The 17,500-nt window shown below is 34.5% G+C and overlaps 1 protein-coding gene across 1 annotated transcript in view; it reads left to right on the top strand.

Moving 5' to 3' along the window:
• Positions 1–17,500, top strand: part of LOC149807292 (axotactin-like) — a 228,898-nt gene that overhangs the window by 81,736 nt on the left and 129,662 nt on the right. The window contains exons 4-6 of the mRNA XM_089964906.1: positions 3,173–3,430; positions 8,728–8,834; positions 9,132–9,289. Coding sequence (XP_089821032.1) covers positions 3,173–3,430; positions 8,728–8,834; positions 9,132–9,289 — 523 coding nt within the window. The remainder of the gene's footprint in view (positions 1–3,172; positions 3,431–8,727; positions 8,835–9,131; positions 9,290–17,500) is intronic.

Genomic DNA, 17,500 nt, shown 5'->3' with positions numbered 1-17,500 from the left:
TGTACAGTGTACATATTCTATAAAATGTCTCAGGTGTTTGCTTATGTGTGTGTGTTGGTACATGTGTGTGTGTCAGTCATGCATGTTTGTGTACAGAATATACTGTGTGCTGTATATATACTTTATTGCTCTTTTAAAAATAAATTTTGTTTCGAAGCTGTACTTGATATATTTGCCTGTATGTTACATAAATAATTGATGGCCGATTAATTGGGGATTAGTTTTTGTACTAATGCATCATCCTCATAAGATAAAGATTTTATCTTGTTTTATTTATTTATTTATTTATTTATTTATTTATTATTATTATTATTATTATTATTATTATTATTATTATTATTATTATTATTATTCATCCAACACAATTATAAATGTTACTATAGTGCTGATTACAGACTGTAAAGAAGTGCAGAAATGCCTTTAGAGGTTGAGTTGAATGGGGGCTGTCTTGAAACATTATTTGGGTCGCTATCAGGGTAGCATGGATACATGGCCAGTTTAATTTAATTAAAAATGGATACATTGACTGCATGTCTCTGTAATTTTTCATAGTACTTACGATACATGTATATCGGACATATCTACCAAGACAGACTACAGAGTGCCTAAATTGGACCTTGGGAGTTTCTGCTAAGCCATAAGACACCCATATTCAGACTAGATAAATAAGTGACTTCGACTTGTATACCAGATATACTTTGCAAAACGTTTGGCTTCTGAAATAGTATAATGTAACTTCTGTCAGGGACAGATACATGAGAACTAGTTCTCCATTCAGCCAAGTTTCAGCATAGACCATTTTGTTTCATGATCAATGATAGATTCTCAACAGTTATGTCATTTTAAAACAGGGATACAAAAGAAGAAGTGAAGTAATCCCTACACAGATTAAAATAGATGCAGATAAATATGGCTTTGTATTAATACACAGCAAATTTTTATTGAGACTTCAGACTCGTGAACTAAACAGCTTAAAGTCATGCTAAGTGGCTCATATACTGTCGTGTCATCTGGCCCATATACCATCATCTCATCTGGCCCATATAACACCATGTCATATGGCTCATATACCATCACCTCATCTGGTCCATGTACCATCTTGTCATCTGGCCCATATACCATTGTCATTTGGCCCATATACCATCATGTCATTTGGCCCATATACCACCATGTCATCTGGCCCATTTAGTGTCATTCATCTGGCCCATATACTGTCATGTCATCTGGCCCATATACCATCATCTCATCTGGCTCATATTCCACCATGTCATCTGGCCCATTTAGTGTCATTCATCTGGCCCATATACATCTTAGTGTTATGAAGCTGATATCTGCATTTCTGAATTGTGTTGTAGTTGTCTTGGGTGGGTGTCAGCTTCATTGCGTAATTAGTAGGTAGAGCAAACAAACAAACTTTAAGGCAACATATTTAATAATTTCTTTTCACTACACCAAGTTCAAATTAAAATACTCCCTTGATATCTGACTGAACAGGAGACATCCTGAGATCATATTTCTCTAGCTGGCTTAATTGTTTCTTATGCTAAACTGAACCTTTGCTATCTCAATAATGAGTTGTCCAGAAGTTGAATTGTTAAATGCTTGCCACATATGGGGTCAGACTCACTTTCAACCTTGGCGGCAAAATATAAAATGTTAAATAAATGTACTTTAGGTGTAGAGGGCTGGCAAAGATTTAAAATGTAAAATATATATTTCCTTTAAAACTATTTACAAGTTACTGTTGCTAATTAGAGCCACTTATTTTAATCAGAATTATTCCAAACCCAATTAAATCACATGCTTGTGAACTAGCAAAAATGTGTCCAAAATAGTCAAAATTTGGTGTTTTGTCCAGTCCCCATTCTGAGAAACAAAAAATGCTCATAAGGAGATTTAAGTGCCTCAGTTTGCAGTTCTTTAGGGAAAATTTGATGAAAAACGAGATACCAGTGTGATCTCATACGTACTGAATGCTTAAATAAAACTGATTCATGCTTACATCAGGATTCCAGGATTCAGCTTTAAATTAAAACATAATAGGTGAATTCACTTTTAATTTATGAATGATCTGAAATTGTGATGTGGAACCTAAATAGGAAGTAATTCCATCCAATCTAATTTAGTAGAATCATTCCCATTTTTAACCTCATGTTATGGCAGCATGATTAATTCTGTCAGATTCTGAGTTTCTGGAGCAAAATGGTTTATTTGGCTGAATTGCAATTTAAATCTCCTTGTGAGCATTGTTGAAGTAGCATTTTTTGTTTCTCATAACAAGGTATGAGATACATCTGGTTATCAGTGAGATAAATACATATTTATGATGCAGTCTGGTATCAGATAGGCTGAGCTTGTTATCACTCCGGACTCCAAATTGTGGTTAGATTTTCCACCAAATTAGTAAGTAAGCTTTCATGATAATGATTGTAGACAGGTTCTGTAATGAGATTTGTGCCAATTAATGAAGTGATGTTCATCAGATTGTCTGAGCTTGTTACCTCTGAAGAAGCTATATTTCTCCTCCAGTTTTGTTAAGACTTGGTTAAACAAGTTGGAGGAGTTCAGATATGAATGTCTATGCATATTAACTATGCCTTTATGTCTATGCATATTAACTATGCTTTTATGTCTATGCATATAAACTGTCTTTATGTCTATGCATATTAACTATGCCTTTATATCTATGCATATTAACTATGCCTTTATGTCTATTCATATTAACTATGTCTTTATGTCTATGCATATTAACTATGCCTTTATCTCTATGCATATTAACTATGCCTTTATATCTATGCATATTGACTATGCCTTTATGTCTATTCATATTAACTATGTCTTTATGTCTATGCATATTAACTATGCCTTTAAGTCTATGCATATCAACTATGCCTTTCATTTTGGAAATGATTTTATGAAACTATAGTAAAATAGGTAAAATGAAGACAGTATAGTTGGGATATAATATACAAAGGTTTTTGTTTTTAGAGTAAGCACTGTATTGCAAAATTCAGGTTAGTGAAATTGTCAACTGTTTAGTTATGCAAACCAGGTAAATAATATAAAGCCAATTTCAGCCTCTTGCTTATGTTACCATGAAAACAATTATTATTATTATTATTATTGATATTATTATTGATATTATTATTATTATTATTATTATTTTTATTAGGTCTAAACTCCAATGATACAGCATCAGTCAGAACACCACATTTCCATGGTTGCATGAGAAATCTGAAATACAAGCAGTCAGATGGGACTTTAGTGGATGTTCCAGTCGAGACCATAGATGGTGTCCTGAACAGTTGTTATGACCTTTGTTTTGATAAGAACCCTTGTCACCATGATGGCAGATGTGTCAACAATTATTCAGAAGCCACGTGTGACTGTTTTGGGACGGATTATGAGGGAAAATTCTGCCAGACATTTGGTTAGACTTTATTGTACTTTATGTTGTCAACAGTTTGTGTTCACTCTTGTGAATCATATACTTACTGCAGAAGATGAGACCAAGCATGAAGTTGTTTTTGATACCAGTAATGTTTTGTCTTATATTTTGTGAATTCTTTTTTTTTCTTCATGGGCATCCGTTTTTACAGATTTGTGGAAAAATGTTTGGTTGTATGAGAATTCTTGGAAGATTCATAGATGGATCACTGTTTGTCAGTCTTTCAATGTGTAACAAATTTTACAGACACAAAAATCTATGAAAATTGGTTGCCACACACAACAACCACTAAATCTTTGAAAATTGGTTGCCACATGCACACAGAGCACTAAATGAATGGAAACTGGTAGCCACACACATAAATCACCAAATTTATGAAAATTGGTAACCACACAAAAAATACCAAATGAATTGAAAATGGTAGCCGAACACATAAACCACCAAATGTATGAAAATTGGTACCCACACATAAACCACCAAATGTATGAAACTTAGTAGCCACACAAACTACCAAATGTTTGAAAATTGCAGCCACACACAAACCACCCAAAATGTGTGAACATTGGTAGCCATATGTATGCAGAGATATGGAATTAATATTATAACCAAGGAGCAGTAAAGCACAGCAAGACAATAAATTGCTTGCAAGACCAAGGAAAGTAATATGAAAAATATCATTTTTGACCCTTAAACTTCCCTATCTGGTAGTGCTTTTAAAACATGAATAATATTTCTTCTTCAGATATGTTACCCAATCATAATACTTTACAAGAAATACTACTACCTGGCAAATCCAACCCTCCCAGGTTAAAACATTTTAGCTAAATAGCTGAAAGTTGTTTCCCCACCTAGATAGCAGTTAAAGTGATCTCCCCTTGATTCTGGGATTGGTTCCAAATCCCATGACTTTGTCAGTTACTACTTCTACTCATGCCAAATAGCATGCTCTCTACAAACAGAGCCTCACAGAATCCATAACAGCAGTTTGGAAGCTATCTACCTCAAAACAAGTGATGGAGTTTCATCTTCAAAGGGAAGTATACTCCATCTATAAATTTCAAACTTTTCTGTTTTTTTCTATCACTACTGACAAAGTTTTATGGGTCAGTCTAGAGTGCTGCCAGGCACTTCCTTTGGACAATGTCTAGTTGATACAGGTACTCTTAAGGATCTATCTAGTCCACATAGCACCTCTAGTTACTTACAGCGTATGATGTCCATCTTGGTCCCTCTGAGAGATGTGACTTTAGTTGCCCTCAAACCTCTGGCACTCAAATGGAGCCTCTACTTAGCAACATCTTATAAGGAAGGGGATTTATTCATAACGTGCAGCAAATATAGTGAGATGCCATCCTCAACATTCTTCTCCAACCATTTAGCAGGTAGCACAAGCGACATCAAAATTCACTACCTTCATCCAAAACCGATGAAAACTGGCCCTCAATTTCCCTTGTCATTATTAGATTATTACTGTGATGAGTAAAATTCTGCCTTGGAGGCTTGATCTGAAGACATTTTCCACCCACTTCCATCAGAGTTCTGTCATCCTTTTTTCTCTACATCACTTGCTGGGTCTACAGTTGCGACATCAGGTGATCATTGTCTCTGGAAGAATCTACTTTCAATTGCTTTCACAATCGGACAAATTTCTGACATTTTGGGACTGCTTATAATGTCAATTACAAATTCCAAGGCATCTATGGAAGTCTTTTCTTGCAAATGTATTCCCTCGGTTTTCCATTTGGAAACCTGTGAGATGGTTCAAAACATCATAACCATGTGATCAGTGTCATCTTATAATGATGGCAATCTTCAATGGGTGCAACACAGCTTACCTTTTTCCTACCCTGAATCTCACTGGAATTAAATGGGATCATGCTTACAGAATGGACCACTTCTTAACATAGAGGCCCAACATACTATGGCCATACTCGTAATGAACTTACAACAAGTGGAACGAGATACAATGACCTCTACCCCCACCATCTTAAAGACCATCATAAACCAAGCTATGCTTGTAAACGTAATCATTTAATCTCCTCTTTAATGCAACCTTAATCATTTAATCTCCTTTTTCATGAATTCCCAATGAGCTACCTATTCCTTCCATTCCTCATAGTCCCAGCCATTTTGATTTCCAAGCCAGCACATAAAACAGCTAGTCGATATTAATGAAACCATTACAATGCCATTTTGTGGTAATTTGGTTGTTCTAATCACTCAGGTGTACAGAAAGATTCAGGTTTTTTAAAATGTATACAATTATTATTGAACAAGGAGAGGAAACATGAAATTTGTCAGAAGAAAGGTGGTCTGTAGTTCCCATAATATGTTCCACAGTAAATAGTCATCATTCACATAGTTTCATGCTTAATGCTTATGGAAAACTACTTCCAGTGGGCAGTTGACATATATATATATTTAGGAGATTAAAAGGTTTAAGGCAGTTAGAGGTAAATAACCACTCTTCCATAGATTAATTAATAAACTGACAATAACGAAGTTGATTTTGTGTTAAGAGTCCTTTTAGAATCACTGTGAAAGAGCCCATTGGGCTAAGTTACATAAGTAAAGTACAAATGTAGAACAACCTGATTTGTTTGAACTTAGGTAAATTGGAGAAGGTTCTAAAGAAACAAAAGTTATTACACTTCATTGCCTTGAATGAGAATATATAGCCAATTCTTTCTTAAAGATTATTGGCTAGTTCATGATTAGTGGCAGAATTCATTGAAGCTGGATTTTGCTTTGTCTGTTTAATGCAAAATGTGATTTTATTTTGCTAGTTGGAACAATGAAGTTAGGAGTGGTATCACTGGGTTGTGATTAATTTTTTTAAGGGAAAGTGTTGAAACACAGGTATTATTAGTTGACAGATGAGCCAACTACTAAACAAGCAAAACCAAGCTAAACTAAAATTCAGAATTCCTAGTTGATGGAGTTTGACTTTGTGAAGTGCAGCAGAATGTGGGAGCATTTAATACTATACACATACTGCTAACACAGTCAACATGAGTCACTATGTATCAAAATGAGTCATTAAGTATCAGCAGGAGTTATTATGTATTGAAATGAGTCATTATGTATCAAAATGAGTCATTATGTATCAGAATTAGTCATTGTGTATCAGCATGAGTCATTATGTATCAAAATGAGCCATTATGTATCAGCATGAGTCATTATTTATTAATATGAGTCATTAAGTATCAACATGAGTCATTAGGTATCAGCATGAGTCATTATGTATCAAAATGAGTCATGAAGTATCAGCATGAGTCATTATGTATCGAAACGAGTCATTATATATCAGTATGAGTCATTATGTATCAACATGAGTCATTATGTATAAGCATGAGTCATTATGAGGTATATGTGATCCATTGACATAGTAACACCATCCTGTATCTGGGCAGATGCAGAAAGAGCTTTTTCATTTTTGAGAAAATTAGAACAGATCTTTGGAAAGGTTTGAACAACTGTACCATCCATTCTCTAACAAGTGCAAAGATGAATTCTGATAATAAATTTCTGTGTCCAAACCCTTCAATGAATTATTCAGGGCAGCAGAGTCAGAAGCTACAACTTAATGCTTTCTAATGGCTTTCAAAGACAGATACTTCAAGTATTTTTTTATTTAATGTTTGTTTGGTTGTCATTATGTGAGGGTGTGCATCAGAGGCCTTTCAAATTTTGTTAATGCTGTTGGACATTTTGAAGTTTGGAAGGTTGGTTGGGGGTTGGGGCCTTTGTGGCAAAGGGGGAGGGGGAGGTGACTATCATGACCAAATGAAACTGTTGTATAAACTTAAATCATTTTAATCCATATTGAAAATACAGAGTAATAAAAATAAAGTGATGAACAGCTTTTTTGTATCATATTTTGACTGGAAAGTCAAGATCACCTTGCATTAAAGTTTTCATGTAAATCACCAATCTTTTTCTGATTTATGATGGTTAATAAATGTTGAGTATATTTAAGATCATTGATAACTCTGGCGAAGATGACAGTGCTGTGTCCTTTTACCTGTGATTTCATTATTTGTTCAGTGCTTATCCGTTGGTGCCTTACACTATCAACTTTGTCTGATTGGATGTTTTTAGTACCAGTTAACAAAACTCATGCTTTGTTTTTACTTGACTGATCTTTACTTTCCTTTTGTTATCTGTATTATATCTTCCATTTGAAATAAAAGTGTGTGTGTGCATGTATGTGTGTGCATGTATGTGTGTGCATGCATGCATGCATGTTTGTGTGTGTGCTCAATCTTCCAAGTATTTTTTTGTTTGAAAGTGTCATGGTTGAGAGAAAAAATATTTTATTTTATTTTATTCAAGATTTCATTTCCAGTCATTTCTATAGGCTTATGTGAGTAAATAACTTGTTCTCAGTTGTACAGTATAGCTTATTTGGGTCACAGTTTTGAGTCCATAAAATCCCCTAAACTGCCTGGAAGGTTGGAAGGTATGCCATTATGTCAGATTAATTTAAATGCTTACAGAATAAGCTTTAATATGTTTCTTCAATGTAAAGATGCTGTCAAGCCAAATTAAATTCTTTTGCTGTTTTCATGAAGATAAATGGCATTCCTAAAATAAGCTATGATAAATGATTGCAATTAAAGATTGCAATTGAACTCAGCAACTGCATCCTTAATATATACTATGTTAAATAATTCAAATTGCAATAACTGCTTGAATCTACAATGGACAATAACATCCTTAATCTATATTAAAATAACTGCAGTTGGACTTGATAATGCCTTCCTTGATTTATACTATAATAACTGTTTCCAAGTGGACTTGATAACGCCTTCCTTGATTTATACTCTAATATCTGTTTCCAAGTGGACTTGATAATGGCATTTCCTTAATTTGTACCACAATATCTGATTGTAGGTGAACTCAGTAATGATATCAATAATATATACTATGACAAATGATTGCATCTAGAGACAACAAAGGCGTCCTATATATGTGTTAAAATAGCTGATTGCAGCTGGATTTTACAATGGCTGTCTCAGTAAAAACAAATTTGTTAAGGCTACTTAACAATAAATTCAAAACAATTAAAACATATAATGCTAAAATTCAACTTCAAATACATAAAGATCATATGGGATGTGGTTGCATCATATCCACTGAAAAACTGCATGAACTAAGCGAAATATGGGGAAGTGCTTTAGAATCATATCAGGTAGATATATAGCAAATTTGTTGATTCAGATGCATTAGTTGGAATAAACATTACTTATTTTTCAAATTTTATTTTCAAATTTCAGGGCCCACAATAGTGACCCTTAGGGGCTATGAATGGCTGACCTACATGCTGCACCAGGAAACAGATCAGATATTGACATCTAGAGGGCGTTTTAGTCTTGAATTCAAGGTAAATTTTGTCACTCCCTGAGTCCTGGTTTTATTGAAAGATTTCTCTCCCCTGTTAGAACTCTGTCATTGCTGAAGTTAAAAACAAACAAAATGTGAAGATTACAGCACTTTGCAATGTCTGTTCTTCCAGTGATAGAGTGAGTTATAAAAGGAAATATTGTTCTTCCATCACCTTTATTCACAGACTCCACCACCACCATGTCGTAAAATTTTTTAGTGGCTTTGAGGTTTAACACTCAGTTGAAAGACATGCTGACTTAAATTATAACATTATTGATTACATTTTTATTTTCAGACAAAGAGAGGGTCTGGTGTTTTACTATATGCTGCAGGTGGCACCCCATATCACAGTCATGTAACTGCCTCCATCAATGGTGGGATTGTTACAGTATCCATTGCAATTGGTAATGAGGATATAGAGGTCCAGGCAGGGATAGGTGTAGATGATTATAGGTAAGAAAATCTGAACACCCCCACCCCACATTTGATGCTCAGTCATTTATCATCTTGTATTCTGGGTCATGCTTCTGACAGTTGTATTAATCAAAGCTCATTAAGAATGTTGTTTTGTACCTATGGACTTGAACTTTAATAGGGAGGGTGTTAACTAAATTTCTTGTTATCTATCTGTCATGATCTTGTGCCTGCTCTTTCATCTATTTTTGTGTGCAACCATCAATCTTTCCATGTTAACTGTGAATTTATTTTCTTCAAATATGTTTGATTAAACAACACAAGTAACATTACTAATTACTATGACAAACTGTTACTATAATTTTGAATCAGTTTACATCCTGCCTGAGCTATCCTGATCTTTTAGTATTTATTTTGTGTGCAACGGTGGAGTATGTGTTCCATCTAACTATTGTTTTTTCTAACACTGAATATATTAACTAGAACAGCTTACTTGAAAAGTTCAGAGTAGTAGTTCTTTTCATAGTATATGGTATCTGTTTGAAACTTCATCATATCATTTTATTTAAAAGCAGTTCTCACATGGTACTTAGGGTCAAAAGACTCCTCAGGAGCCACATCATGCTTGAATGTTTAAGGATCTCTTGCTCTTGAATGAGTTTTAATTTGCATAGTTATATTTAGGAGGAAATGTTTGGATATCAATATTCATTTAGTAGCATGAATTGTGTCCATTTTATTAATTATATATATAGGTACTGATTGATTATACATAAGAGTACCAGTCAACTGATTCATTACATATACTGTAGGTAGTGACTGATTATACATAGACTACAATTTTAAATATGGGAGATATGTTGATATTGAATCATGTCTGTGTACTGAAAGTGATATTGAATCATGTTGGTGTACTAAACTGACACAGATATTGAATTACATCTCTGTGTACTAAACTGACATACACACTGATATCAAATGGTGAATGTACATAGTAGTGGGATACACTCTGATATCAAATAGTGAATGCACATACTAATGGGATACACATTGATATCAAATGATGAATGTACATACTGATGGGATACACACTGATATTAAATAGTGAATGCACATACTAATGGGATACACATTGATATCAAATGATGAATGTACATACTGATGGGATACACAGTGATATCAAATGGTGAATGTACATATTAATGGGATACACAGTGATATTGAACTATGACTATGCTGATGGGACAGTGATTTTGAACAATGACAGTGTAGGCCCAGCTCTATCATTGCATAATTTTAAGCAAACTGGATAGAACATCACTTGTCAACTAGCTGTGTAATCACCTATCAAGGTTTACATTAGTTTATGATTTTGTTTCTTGTTGTCTTGCTGCATTTATTTATTTTTCATGTTTTAAGAAAGCATTGCAATTGTGATCATTAGACATGCATCCACATTTGCAATTTGCATGTGTAATGCTATACATTGTCTCTTAGTTTCTTATAGATAATTAACACATGATATGTTTTGAGCAGTTGTAGAGGTTCACAATTGTTTTGAAATTGCAATCTGCTGCAGGGGAATGTGGAAGCAGGAGAGGGGGAAAGGGTTAGGAGTGTCTTGGTGGCAAGAAAATAATTAACATTATGGAGAAAAAGATCCTGGGGACACATTGCTTTCTTCGCAGATTTCATGTTTTCTTTTGTTGGACGCTATGATTGATACATTTTTTTTTTTGTCCAGTCATCAATACTCTGCACGGTAAGGTCTCCACATCTTCATCCAAGTGGTGTAGGACATGGTTATTGTGTATTTCCATGCATCTCTTCTGCAAGTGGAAACAAAAAATAGATACAATATAGTTTGCAAATTTTATGAGAAGGATACAACACCAAAATTGTGTTACCAAGAGCAGTATTTGCTCAAATTTGATGTCACTAACATGCTGAATTGACTGTTTTCAAACATGCTGAATTGACTGTATTCAAACATGCTGAATTGATTGTTGCTGAAAATGTTAGGATACTAAAGTATTATGATGGAAAATATTTTGGCAGTGTTTCTTGTAATCAGGGAGTTATACATGACCTTGAGACCAAAGGATTGAAATCAAGGTCAAAACAACTTCAGCTAGTATAGGTGGCATCAGATGTAAGCAAAAGCATGCAGGAATCAGATCAAAGATATAATGGTATATTTGGATTTAACCTCTCATGAGATTTAAAAGTGTATTTTTAGAAACAAGCTGTAATTTCTTGTGGAATATGCAACAAAAGTGTTTTCCAATAATATCATAGGAAGACGTTGCTGCAGAGCTGCAAGGACGAAATAATACATTCATTGACATACAAGGCACAGAGTGCTACTTATTTATATTGGTTTTAATATGAAGGACAATTAAAATGCTCCAATGTTTATACACCTGCTGAAAGGCAGAGCATATAATGCTATGACATCCATCCATCCATTCATCTCCGTTACCATTTTGGTTTCTTTGCAATTGCTTTAGTTTTTACACAATGTTCCTCTTTCTGACTTTGCAGATGGCTTGTCCTTGGGGCAATTAAGAAGTGTATTGATATGAAGGTTAAAAGGTCAGAGGTCAGACTCACTGTGAATAAAAGAAGAAAATAGTTTCAACACAGTAACATTTGTTCTATATCACAGACCTGGATGAAACTTTATGGATGGCTCACAGCAGGAGGAGAAAAAAAGCCTATCAATTTTGAGGCCAAAAAACCCTAAACACTTATGGTCAAAATTACTATGACTGAAAGAAGAAATATGTTGCTTTGCACAATAACTCTCTCTCCAGTTTTACCAATCTAGGTCTGAAAATTAAGTCTGAACTTTGAGTATTTAATTAGTCGATTTTAAATAAGACTAGGTTTAATTTAAGTTCTTTTGTTGAAATTTAGGCTTGTAATTGGTAAAAGGAAGAAGCTTATTAATTTGGGGGTAAGAAGATCGGAGGTCAATGCCACAATACCTGAAATAAGTGAAATATGGTTTCTACAAAAAAAATTCTTATCTCAACCATGTACCTTTAGAAAAGAATTTGTGCATGGCTTCCACTTTGGGTAATATAAAACCTTTTGAGTTGGAGTCAAAAGGTCAATAGTCATAGTCAATTTTGTGAAAGAAGAAAAATGCTTTTGCTTAATAACTGTCATTCTAGAAAACATTCATTAACATTAGTTCATGTAGGGCTTGCACTTAAGGTAAGAAAGAGGCCAGTTTTGTGGGGGCTTAAAACATGAAAGGTCAGGGTCATTGTGACTTAACAAAATATGGGCTTTGTATAGTAATTTGTTTCTTTATTAACCATCTGAAAGTTAGAAAGAAACCTATAAATTGTTTGGGTTGGAAGGTCAAAGGTCAAGATCAAGGTAAGTCTGATAAGAAAATAATGGTTTCAGTAAAATAAGTTTAGTTCCAAACTGCATACTTTGATCAGTGATCATGGTCATTATGACCTGTTGGCCAATAAACTTAATAGTCAACCATCCCTACTAGAGTCTGCACAAGTGTTGAACATGGGGCAATACTATAATGTACTCTTTTATGGTACTTTGGTTAAAGCATGATTTAAGACTATTTCAAAATAAAGTTTAACCAATCACATGCATCATTTTCCAATCTGCTAAAGGTCTAGGTTCACTTTACCATCAAAAAGACCCTAAAATCTGGGAAGAAATAAATTTTCATGGATAATTAGATTTATCTTCCTCATAAAATGTTACCGTCTCCATAAAAGTTCAAGTGGGTAAAGCATTGACTTCATATGCACATGCCAATAGGATGATATCATGTAATGAAATGATAGTGGAATAACATTTTAGCATTTAAATTGCATTCAGACCTCACCAAAGGCCTGGTGGTTAGAGCGTCTGCTTCTGAAGCGGGAGGTCATGGGTTTGAATTCCAGCCGATTCATACCAAAGACTTACAAAAATGGTGCTAACAGATGCCTCGCTAAGCTCTCAGCATTCAGAGGTTAGTGTTAAGACTGGTCGGCCTGGTGTCAGGATAATGTGACTGGATGGGACATCATGCTACATGTCTGTGGCATGATGCCCCAGTGCTAGACATAACTATAAATTGCCATACTGCAGACATCATAGTGATGTGACGGAAAAATTGTTAAAGCTACGTTAAAAGTCCTAATCACACACACACACGCACACACACTTTATCCAAAGATACCATATATACTCACTTATAAGTCAAGTCAAACTGACAACAACAAAGATCCTGATCTGCCATAGCATAATGTGCCTTCAGATTAGGGTCAGTTTTGTTTGTTCCACTGATTGCTCCTACCAATCTGCACAGGCCCAGAGATTGTCCAAAATATTTAGAAATACAAAAGCTAAAAACTTTTAATAAGATATCCATGTGCAAGAATACATTGTAAGCTGTGAATGGGTAGTTGTAAGAGATACATACCAGACTTTCATTAAATATCTCAGTTTTGTCTAACAACAGTATCTAAATGGTGTACATACATGTTTAATCTTTAAGCTAGTTATATTAGTCCAAAAAGAGAGAATAGACCAATGTGATAGTCAATATTCACATGAAAATGTTAATTTGGTCCAAGAAAGGAGAGTGGATCAAACTTACATTTGGGAAAACAGAAAAGTAATGATGAAAAGTAAAGCCATCTGATCCATATATATGGTTGGTACAGTGTTTACATTATCCACAACTCAACGGGTGTTATAAGTGTTAAACAGTACCGACCTGTCAATCAGTGGGGATGACACACATCTCAAAGGGTGTCATGAGTGTTAGCACTGACTTGTCAATCAGTGGGGTTGACACACAAAGGGTGTCATGAGTGTTAAACACTACCAGCCTGTCAATCAATGGGGATGACACACAACTCAACGGGAGTCATGAGTGTTAAACAGTACCGACCTGTCAATCAGTGGGGTAGACACACAACTCAAAGGGTGTCATGAGTGTTAAACAGTACCGACTTGTCAATCAATAGGGTTGACACACAACTCAAAGGGTGTCATGAGTGTTAAACAGTACTGACCTGTCAATGAATGGGGTTGACACACAACACAAAGGGTGTCATGAGTGTTAAACAGTACTGACCTGTCAATGAATGGGGTTGACACACAACTCAAACGGTGTCATGAGTGTTAAGCAGTACCGACCTGTCAATCAGTGGGGTTGACACACAACTCAAAGGGTGTCATGAGTGTTAAACAGTACTGACCTGTCAATGAATGGGGTTGACACACAACTCAAAGAGAGTCATGAGCGTTAAACAGTACTGACCTGTCAATCAGTTGGGTTGACACACAGCTCAAAGGGTGTCATGAGTGTTAAACAGTTATGACCTGTCAATCAGTGGGGTTGACACACAACTCAAAGTGTGTAATTAGCATTAAACAGTACTGACCTATCAATCAGTGAGGTTGACACACAACTCAAAGTGTGTCATTAGCATTAAACAGTACTGACCTATCAATCAATGGGGTTGACACACAACTCAAAGTGTGTCATTAGCATTAAACAGTACTGACCTATCAATCAATGGGGTTGACACACAACTCAAAGTATGTCATTAGCATTAGAGAGTACTGACCTATCAATCAATGGGGTTGATACACAACTCAAAGTATGTCATTAGCATTAAACAGTACTGACCTATCAATCAATGGGGTTGTACTGCAGAAAACTTGCTACTTTACATTACTGAGATAAGTCTTTTAAATAAATTAAATGCTTTCATCAATTAATTATCAGCATCTGATGCTGGTCCTAATGAATATGAGAATCTACATCATACTGAAGAAAAATATTGGAACATAATAAACACATATATAAATCAGTATCTACAGAAAAATGGAGCAGGAATTTGATCCTCTTGTGTGTCTGTATATACACTATATTGCTCAACCAAAACAGATCTCTAGTATCATTTTGTGATAAAAACACTATAAGGTCTAATACCCATATTGAAAACAAAAGTATTAAATGAAACACCAGTATAAAATCTCATATATGGTTGATTTTCGTAAAAAGTGAACCTTTTCCTTTAAGAGCCTTACACATACTAGTGACTCTCTGTGACTTGATATGTAGTGTAAAAATGTCTTGCCATCATACCATTTTATTATCATTTCATTATTTGCAGCATGTATTCATTTCATTTGCCTGAAGCTTGAAATACTCTTGCCCTGTACCATCTATATGCTCACTTATAAGTCAAGTCAAACTGCAGACAACAAAGGTCTGCTGTAGCAGAATGGGCCTGCAGATAAGGCCTATGCTGTTTGTTAAGATAAGGCCTATGCTGTTTGTTAAGATAAGGCCTATGCTGTTTGTTCTACTGATTACTCCTCCTGGCAGGTCTGGTTCTGTGCAGTTTGCAGTTGAATTCATCTTGTAAACAAGTACATATAGTATGTACATGAATGAGGCTTACATATGCTAATCATAATAATAATAAATTGTTATTAATTTGTCTGCTTTGTGGACTCTCATTAATGTTTCTTTTCTTGGTAAATTGTACCTTGCATTTTTATGCCCCTTACTGTTTGCAGAAGGAATATCTTGATTTGGTCCTGTCCTTCCATCTGTCTGACTTGAGAAGCTTGTTACAATGAACATGCAAAAAAATACTCAGTGTAGACAAACAAAAATTTAGTTTTTTTATGCATATATAAATGAACTGATTAGATTTTGTAGGTCATAAAACAGTCTTTAAAGTCTTACTCAATTTTAGTACATCTGACTATAAAACCAAGTAAGCATATGGAATGGCACTGTATCTGCATCCATCACCATCCATCAACATTTCCCTGTTAAGATTTTGTATGCCAGGCTTTTGATCTGATTTTGATTAAACTTGGTACGAAAGTTTATATCATCAATATCTAGGACAAACTCAGACATAAGCAAGGTATATGCATATTAATGAGGTGATTTTGCTTCTGATTGGCTGAGCTTGCTACCACTCTGTAGGTCATTATTCTGATCTGATTTTGATCAAACTTGGAATATACATGTGTGTTTTTGTATCTCACGGTCTTGGACAAGTTTAATAATTAATGAGATCCACGCATATTGATGATGTGATGATGTATGAGTTTCTTACCACTCTGGAGGCAGTATAACTGAACCAGTATCCAACCTGAAATAATGGGCTTATATTATCCAGATATCAGCTGAGTTGGAAAATGAACAGGATCCAGATGTAATAATGTGGTAATCTTGCATCAGATTGGCTGAGTATGTTACCAGTTTAGAGGCCTTATTGCAGATTTGATTTTGATCAAACTTGGAATATTTGCTAACATCATCATGATCTTGGGCAAGTTTGAAATTGAGCAAGATCTATGCATATTAATGAGGTGATCTTACATGATTAGCAGGACTTGTTACCATTTAAGTGGCCATATTTCTGATCCACTTTTGATCAGTGCTTTAGGCTTTACCTTTAAGAGCTTAAAGAACTTATAATATGAAGAAAATCATGCATATTAATGATGTGATATTATGTCTAAAAGTTGATCTTGTTACCACATTAGAGGTCATTATTTCTCATCCAATTTTGATCTGATTTGAGGCAGAGGCTTATATCAGCAAGATCTTGTACAGGTTTGATAATGAGCAAGAGCCATGCATATTAATGTGGTGATCTTACATCTGATTGGATGAACTTGTTTGATTTTTACATTTTCTTGCAAAACAATACAGTATTGTACCCTGTTTAATTGTACAGTTTTGCCTTTTTCATATTAAATCAAGTCTTCTTGGATTGTACCATAATAGCAGAGATATCAAAGTTATATGATTACAGTTTTTGTCTTTAATAATTTTAATTATTGTTGCTAATCTTGATGAATACATTAATTTTTAAGTGCTGCATTTTCTGTCATTTTCTGTGCATTCCTGTATCCTTAACAAGATGTTTTCTGGAAGATGGATATTTTATCAACATGCATGTATATATCTTCCATGAAAAATTGCAAATTGCAGTCTTTTAGTACTGGATTAGCCTTTGTATATCACTGTTGTCAATTTGACCAAAGTTTTTCAGAGCTTTGAGTATCATTAGTTATCTTCTTTGCATTATAAATTCCTGAGTATCATTTGCTTCAAATTGTTAATCCTGTGGCAAAAAAGGTCTTTTTGTTATAATTTTCTTTCTTCGAAGATACTGCATCCATTTGTATGATTAGTCCAATAAATCAACTTGTAAACAAGTATTAGTATGTTATTTG

This window comes from Sinohyriopsis cumingii, chromosome 1 (genome assembly GCF_028554795.1).
Source record: "Sinohyriopsis cumingii isolate HCF-2022 chromosome 1, ASM2855479v2, whole genome shotgun sequence".
Lineage (NCBI taxonomy): Eukaryota > Metazoa > Mollusca > Bivalvia > Unionida > Unionidae > Sinohyriopsis > Sinohyriopsis cumingii.
This window is presented reverse-complemented; position numbering and strand designations above follow the sequence as displayed.